Source organism: Microcaecilia unicolor, chromosome 12 (assembly GCF_901765095.1).
Source record: "Microcaecilia unicolor chromosome 12, aMicUni1.1, whole genome shotgun sequence".
In the NCBI taxonomy this organism is placed as follows: Eukaryota; Metazoa; Chordata; class Amphibia; order Gymnophiona; family Siphonopidae; genus Microcaecilia; species Microcaecilia unicolor.
Genome location: NC_044042.1, coordinates 72,864,902 through 72,873,152, shown reverse-complemented (window position 1 = coordinate 72,873,152; position 8,251 = coordinate 72,864,902). Strand labels below are relative to the sequence as shown.

The following is an 8,251-nucleotide window of genomic DNA, read 5'->3' as shown; positions in this document are numbered from 1 at the left end:
ATCCACCGGACTTCTAGCCCCCCCCCCCATGTCAGTGTCGGGGGGGGGGGGTGTAGGGGCTTGGGGGGCCACTAGGCCACCAGGGCCTTGACTTTGGGGGGTCCGAGGGTCTACTGGACCCCCAGGACTGAGAGAGGACAGCCCAGACTGCCCGACATGGACGGGGGGGGGGGGGTCAGGAGAAATAGTGCCTTAACCCTAACACCAGCTCCGAGCTACCATAGGGTTAAGGTGCTATTCCTCCCATAAGATCAAAATGCAGTGCTCTGATCATACGAGTGGAATACCGCAGTGGGCCATTTAAATATAATTTAAATGAGCTCTGTGGTATTCCCTGCACGCTTGCGCCAGACCCTCTAATGCGGGCGCTATTGGCCGCATTTATCTTTGATCATCGGGTCCTCAGTTACTGATGTCAGTGTCACACAAGGGGCACACTGCAGAGGCTGTTAAATAAAGCTAAGACAAGCACGGTTCAGCACACCCAGAAAAAAAAAGATGCAGGAGTGGGAAATGTGGAGGTGTGGTGGCAGGGGGAGCAGGGCCTTCACAAAGGCTTATAGCACTAGGCAAGGAGAAGGGAGGCAGAGCATTCAGATTCGGACTCCTATTACTTGGGCACTTCTGCTGACCTACTTAACCAAACCTTTTTACAGCCCTGACATAAACCAACAATAAAGTCATCCAAACCAATTTAAAAAATGCTAAGAAAATGTACCCTCTTCACACCAAAAATAAAAGATGGAGAATGAGTACTCAAACTGCATAAGCACACCTTAAATATAAAGATCTAATACTGTGTCAATTAAGGCAAAATAAGCCCCGGCAGCTGCAGCCCAGAGAAGGAGTAGATAGCCCTGGGTGGAAGTGAATGGTCAGAAAGAACCACGAAACGGGACCACTCTCACCTCACATCCAGAGCAACTGTCTGAGCTGTTAGGCATCCTGCTTAGCTGACAGTCTCCTTCCCAATGGAAATTAAATCCACACCAAACAGAAGCACAGGAAACAGCTTTCAAAGAAAGAAAGATGGAATACCCTACCCCCCCAAATCTGGAAAACTCCTGTTACAGAAGATGCAGAACTTGGCCTGCTCTCATCTGCACTTTTCTTGCAGAGCTCCACAGAGCAAGTACAGCTTGCAGATTAAAACATCCGCTTTACACTTCCCCATCAGCTCAGTGCTACAGAATGTAGTGTCCCATGAAAGCTCTCAGACCTCTAACTTTCCTGTCCAAAACTAATCTCCTCGGGTTATGTGAGGGGTTAGGGGAGAAGACACTGGGCATAAAGAGTTAATCCTCTACCCTCAGTTCAGACCCTGACGCCTCAAATCTCTGGACAAGAAAGAAAAAAACTTAGGGGTCCTTTTACTAAGCTGTCGTAAAAAGTGGGCGCATCTTTTAGGCATGCCCTGGGCTATTTTTTACCATGGCTGGGAAAAAGGGCTTTTTTTTTTTTTAATGAACCAGGAAACAGGCGTGCGCTAAAATTAAAACTAGCGCATGCTTATTTACAGCCTGAGCCCTTACTGCAACCCATTGGCTTAGCGGTAAGGGCTCACGCATTACCCGCACATTAACCATGCAGCACGCGTCATCTGCCGATTACTGCCAGGAACACTAGTCCGGCAATAAGTGCCGATTTGGCACTCCCGCACCTTAGTAAAAGGGCCCCTTAACTCTTCAGCTTTAAAATCTGAAGACTCCTGTTTGGGGGGGAAAAAAAGAAAAACATATCGAAAGTGTGTGTGTGACTGAAAGAAGGAGTGAAAATTTTCACGGGAACACACATCACCAAACTAGGGGCAATAAAGAGAACGATTTACCACTGTTGTTTTACAGCCCTAGAAGGAAATCCAGCCACTCTTACCTCCCATGCTTCCATGAAACTAACCCAATGGCTTCTTCAGACAATTACAGTAGTCTGGTGACAACAGAGAGCCCATTTCAAGTCCCATTAAGCGTGACTAAAACACTTCCGGCATTCCTTGTTCCGTGTCTGGCTTACTTCCTGAAATATCCTATACACATATACTTGGGTTTTTTATTTGTTTGTTTGTTTTTAAGTCAAGCTTTGCTTCGGTGCATTGGGCCACTGCGTGTCACTTGCGCGGCTGGTGTATATGTTGATTAATATGATGTGGGGGTGGAAGTTTCTCCACGCACGGCTGAGGCTTCTGATGAGCCACCTGGGCAGCAGCTGGAGGAAAGTCTTTGTCACCCTAGAAGTTAACAAAGACAAAAGGAAACCATCACCTCATAAGTAAAGTTTTCTCTCTCTTATCTTTTTTTTTTTTTTGGGGGGGGGGGGGGGGGGGGGCAAATCATTTGCAGATTGAATAAAGATTTGAGGCCTATGGCTTTGGCCAGCTTCAACAAACCCAGTTAATTATATAGCCTGTGATCATATCTGGTGAATTCATTTATTTCTTGACTGCTTAAAGGGGTGGCAATAAACTAACCTTTCACCCCCCCCCCTCCCCCGAAGCCTTGAATCCATGCAAGGATCATGTGCAATGCCCAAATGACCTGAGCAGTCAAGAGTTTAATCAGCACAGCTTCAGCCTTCGCTCAGGCCTGCCAGAGTTGGGGACTGTCGGAGCCGGGAGCAGAGGTCAAAGGGACAAAGACAGTTTGCACAAAGGCTTTTTCATACACCTTGATTCCATAAGACCTAATGACATATTTAGGAGGCAAAGAAATAACTTTTCTTACCCTGGTTATTGCTCCTGATATGATAAGGGTTTGCTTAGGTGGGCTGGAAAAAAAGTAAGAAAAATTGGAGAATGAGCATTTTAAAAAACAACTATGAAGCCATGTTTTCTCCTGCGAACATTAGCAAGGAATCTACAGCGTGAATAAGATCATTTGTGAGAAACTATCTAACAAAGGTTTTTCTAGCAGCAGACAAGGAGCGCTGGCTGCTGCTGTTCACTAACCCCCAAATTCTAAATATGGCGCCTTATGTTGTGTGTGCTAAAATTGCGGGCACAACTTAATTGATTAGCAAGCCAGCGTCGATAATTGGTACTTAACAACCAATTAGCGGCACTACTTGGCCTTAATTAGAATTTACATGCACAACTTTCTAGGCGTATTCTATAACGCGGTGTACGTAAATTCTAATGTGTGCAGCTGAACAGGGGTTGTGGCCATGGGCGTGGAATGGGCAGGATGTGGGTGTTTCAAAAAACTATGCGCACTATTATGGAATAGACCCGATCTGCGCCTGTTAGGTGGCCTAAATTTTAGTCACAAGAACAGTGCGTGAGCATCTCTAATATAATAATTCGCACCTCCAACGTTCTGAAGCTGACTCCGTGGCAGCGTGGCCTTGTAGTGTTCGTAGGGTTCGTAATCGCACTCCTGATCGCTGCCCCGCCCTCGAGGGAACTCTGTGGTTTCGCTTCTGTTTCTGCAGTTCCTGTGGTCCAGCCCTTCTGCAAACAGGAAATGAGGGCGGGACCAGAGGAACAGCTGAAACAAGCGGCGTCTGTACTTGCTGCACTTCAGTGTTGCCGGACGAGCAGAAGGTAAAACTTTTTAAACAGCAGCTGCCACTTACGAAGGGCTGGGGCACCCGCACACGTCCTCCTTACTGTCGGAGGCCACAGAGGGAGGGAGGTGCTGGCTGGCGGAAATGGGAGGGGGGGGCGTGGACATTGGAGAGGGGGGTCCTGAGACAAGAGAGAGAGAGGGGGAGGGGGTGCTGCAACGACGGAGGGAGGAGGGGGTTGAGGAGGGGGGAGAACATTAATGGCAGAAGGTCATTACCTTGCTAGCGCCCGTTTCATTTCAATGAGAAACAGGTTTTTTTTTACTAGTATTCTATAAACTATGCCTAACTTTAGGCATAGTTTATAGAATCACACTAACCGCATGGTTTTTCAGTGCTAATTTTTAAGGCGCCATTTATAGAATTTGGCCCCAAGGACCTCTTTTACAAGGCCACGCTAGCGATTCCTGCGCATCAAATGAGAGGAAGCCCGTTCAATTCCCATGGGCTTCCTCTCACTTGCTGGGCGGGAATCACGAGCGTGGCTTTGTAAACAAGGCCCTAAAGAATATTTCTGTGCATAGGACATTTAAAACTCACCTCAGCCTTTGGACCAGGAGGCCCAGGGTAGACCGCTGACCTAGCAAGAGCGGTCTGGATGGACAGAGTTCACTCAGAGCCTCTACTGCTCTCTCTGCTCTAATTTCCCTAACCTGTCCTGATTTAACCAGAGTTCTCTTCGTTTCCTATCTCGTTTATAATATATTATAAACCGCTTTTGGTGTGCTGACCCAAAAGACGGTGCATCAAGTTCAATAAAACAGAAATATGAAACACACATCAAAGGTCGTGAAGCCAACTACGACAAGGAAAATCAAACTGCGTGCTTTCTTCCCAATTCTGATCACCCTCTACTTACACCCCACAGCTCTATCCCATAATGGCAAAAATGGCTTTGCATGGCAGTGCTGGGAATGCAGGTTGTAAAATAGCATAAAGTCAGACTTAATCATGATGCCAGAGAAATCATATTACTGTAGCAATCTATTCTCTGCTTTTACAGCTTCACAGATATCAGTAGACAGAAACTGGTTTGAGGGATCTAACCCAGGATTCTGTTTCTGCACCTTCTAATGCAAATACCCAGTTTCTGTGAGAACTGAAACTGATTTCCATTCTTGTCTTCTCTTTGTTTTTGAGTTAATTGTGTCCAATTCAAGCAGATGTTCTTTAATCTCTTCCTGTACCTTGGCTCTCAACAATCAGCTCATTTGGTTCATGAAGAAAAAAAGAATTAAACCTAGCAAAACAGAGAAATATCTAGAAATAAAAATGTTTGCAGCCAGAATGTATCTGTGCAGCTTTACATTTTTTTAAAAATCATTAGTTGATCAACAGATGCTTTTTCAGCAATCACCAGAGCCGGTGGTGGGAGGCAGGACTGGTGGTTGGGAGGCGGGGCTAGTGCTGAGCAGACTTATACGGTCTGTGCCAGAGCCGGTGGTGGGAGGTGGGACTGGTGGTTGGGAGGCGGGGATAGTGCTGAGCAGACTTATACAGTCTGTGCCAGAGCCGGTGGTGGGAGGCGGGACTGGTGGTTGGGAGGCGGGGATAGTGCTGAGCAGACTTATACGGTCTGTGCCAGAGCCGGTGGTGGGAGGCGGGACTGGTGGTTGGGAGGCGGTGCTAGTGCTGGGCAGACTTATACGGTCTGTGCCAAAGCCGGTGGTGGGAGGCAGGGATAGTGCTGGGCAGACTTATATGGTCTGTACCAGAGCCGGTGGTTGGGAGGCGGGGCTGGTGGTTGGGAGGCGGGGATAGTGCTGGGCAGACTTATACGGTCTGTGCCCTGAAGAGGACAGGTACAAATCAAGGTATACACAAAAAGTAGCACATATGAGTTTATCTTGTTGGGCAGACTGCATGGACCGTGCAGGTCTTTTTCTGCCGTCATCTACTATATTACTGTGTCACTCTTCTGGAATACTCCTCATCATAGTTATAAGATATTTGGAGAGGGGGTAATTATCAAGCTGTGTGGGAAAATGTGCAATATTTGCAACTGTTAAAGGGCTGCAATGCAGGTGTCACTGTCATAATGCAGGGATATTTAGATTACTGCTAGGTACCGTATTTTTCGGACTATAAGATGCACTTTTTCCCCAAAAATTTGGGAGGAAAATGGGGGGTGCGTCTTATAGTCCGAAGGTAGCGATTCCGGATCGCCCTCCCCCCAAGTTCGGGATCGCCCTCCCCTACTCACGTCAGCGATGTTCCCTGGTGGTCTAGTGACGTCGGGGCAGAAAAGAGCCCCCTCTTTCCTGCCCAGCGCGCTGCTCTTCGTCCTCCTGTATGCTGCCTGATGGTCTCGGCGAGATTCAAAATGGCCGCTGAGACTCTCGGCGGCCATTTTGAATATCGCCGAGACCGTCAGGCAGCATACAGGAGGACGGAGGAGGACGGAGAGCTGCGCGCTGGCAGGAAAGAGGGGGCTCTTTCCTGCCCCGACGTCACTAGACCACCAGGGAACATCGCTGACGTGAGTAGGGGAGGGCGATCCCGAACTCGGACAAGACGCACCGGAGCACCTAGGTTTTAGAGGAGGGAAAAAGGAAAAAAATTTTTTTTCGTATTTCCCTCCTCTAAAACCTAGGTGCGTCTTATGGTCCGGTGCGTCTTATAGTCCGAAAAATACGGTATATGATAATGACATACAAAGCATGCAAAACACCTCATTACTATGTAATTTCTATACTGCAGCTTACTGTGAACACTGCAAGCCACATTATAACAGGAAAAATAACCCCAGCAAAAAGCTGGGGTTATTTTACCATCCCAGAAGCGTCAGGCTGCAAAGCCGTGGCCAGATGCTCCCAGGCCACATTTTTAAAAGGGCGCTTAAAGGCAATGATGCTACTCGAGGTTCCCAACCCCCTAATCACAGCCCCCCCCCCCCCAACTGGAGTTCTCTCCAATATCTGAGCCCACCAAATCAAAGCTCCTCCTTAGTAATAGGGCCCCCCCACCACCACCACAAGTCTGCCCCTGAAGTTCCTCTTAAATTGAGAATCCCTCCTTTCACCGACACCTCCTGACCAGGAAGACCCCCAATTCAAGGGGCAACCCCATCCAGAAGGCCCCCAGTTGCTCCTGCCTTTGTCGATGCCGGGTTCAAAACTATAACGGCAACTCCTAGTAGTGTTGCATGTTTCCATAAAGGGTGTTTTGCCCTTATACAGGAACCTGATCCCTAGCGGCAGTACCACAAAACTACCTCTAGGGGTCACCAGTGCCATTTTGAACCCAACACCTGTAAAAGCAGGAGCAACTGGGATTTCTCCTGCCCACCCTTACTAGGGGTCAAGGATCTTAAAGCTAGGCTCAGAAGGGAGCCTCCAGCAAGGAGTGGGGTGCCTTAGCTGACTGGGGGAGCCTCCTACCTGGGGGCCTTCTTGGTCAGGGGTATCAGTGGAAGAAGAGCTAGGTAGTTATTTATAAATAGCTCTTTGGGAGAGCTGTTCAGAGCTATGTATATTTTTGACTTTCACTGAAGACAATCTCTGCTGAGAAATATTCTGAAGAAAAAAAAAGCATCCTTACTTAAAACAATGACTTTAAATGCTTTCCAACACAAAATGTGTTGAAATGGCAGATGTAGGGGGTTGTAGTGGAAGGTGTTTTAGGGGAATGAAAGTGCAAGTGTTTGTGGGAGGTGTATGGTGTCTATGTGGTATGTTTGGGGCAGTGAACATAAGAACAAAAGCGTTGCCATGCTGGGACAGACCAAAGGTCCATCAAGCCCAGCATCCTGTTTCCAACAGTGGCCAATCCAGGTTACAAATACCTGGCAAGATCCCAAAACATTTTATGCTACATATCCTAGAAATAAACAGTGGATTTTCCCCAAGTCCATCTTAATAATGGCTTATGAACTTTTAGCAAGTTATCCAAACCTTTTTTAAACTCCGCTGTTTTTACCACATTCTCTGGCAACGAATTCCAGAGTTTAATTACACGTTGAGTGAAGAAATATTTTCTCTGATTCATTTTAAATTTACTACTTTGTAGCTTTATCGTGTGCCCCCTAATCCTAATATTTTTGGAAACAGTAAACAAGCAATTCACATCTACCCGTTCCACTCCACTGTCATATCTCCCCTCAGCTATCTTTTCTTCAAGCTGAAGAGCCCTAGCCGCTTTAGCCTTTCCTCATAGGGAAGTCGTCCCATCCCCTTTATCATTTTCGTCGCCCTTCTCTGCACTTTTTCTAATTCCACTATATCTTTTTTGTGATCCAGTGACCAGAATTGAACACAATATTCGAGGTGCGGTCGCACCATGGAGCGATACAAAGGCATTATAACATCCTCATTTTTGTTTTCCATTCCTTTCCTAATAATACCTAACATTCTATTTGCTTTCTTAGCCGCAGCAGCACACTGAGCAGAAGGTTTCAACGTATCATCAACGACGACACCTAGATCCCTTTCTTGGTCCATGACTCCTAACGTAGAACCTTGCATGACATAGCTATAATTTGGGTTCATCTTTTCCACATGCATCACTTTGCATTTGCTCACATTAAACGTCATCTGCCATTTAGACGCCCAGTCTCCCAGTCTCATAAGGTCCTCTTGTAATTTTTCACAATCCTCCCGCGATTTAACGACTTTGAATAACTTTGTGTCAACAGCCAATTTAATTACCTCACTAGTTACTCCCATCTCTAGGTCATTTATAAATATGTTAGAAA

General features: G+C 46.9%; 1 protein-coding gene across 1 annotated transcript in view; it reads right to left on the bottom strand.

The window, feature by feature from the left end:
* Window positions 1-1,494: 1,494 nt before the first annotated feature.
* LOC115481385 (death-associated protein 1-like) overlaps window positions 1,495-8,251 on the bottom strand; it is a 33,592-nt gene continuing 26,835 nt past the window's right edge. The window contains exons 4-5 of the mRNA XM_030220474.1: window positions 2,718-2,760; window positions 1,495-2,224 (exon numbers count right to left, since the gene is read on the bottom strand). Coding sequence (XP_030076334.1) covers window positions 2,105-2,224; window positions 2,718-2,760 — 163 coding nt within the window. The 3' untranslated portion in view covers window positions 1,495-2,104. The remainder of the gene's footprint in view (window positions 2,225-2,717; window positions 2,761-8,251) is intronic.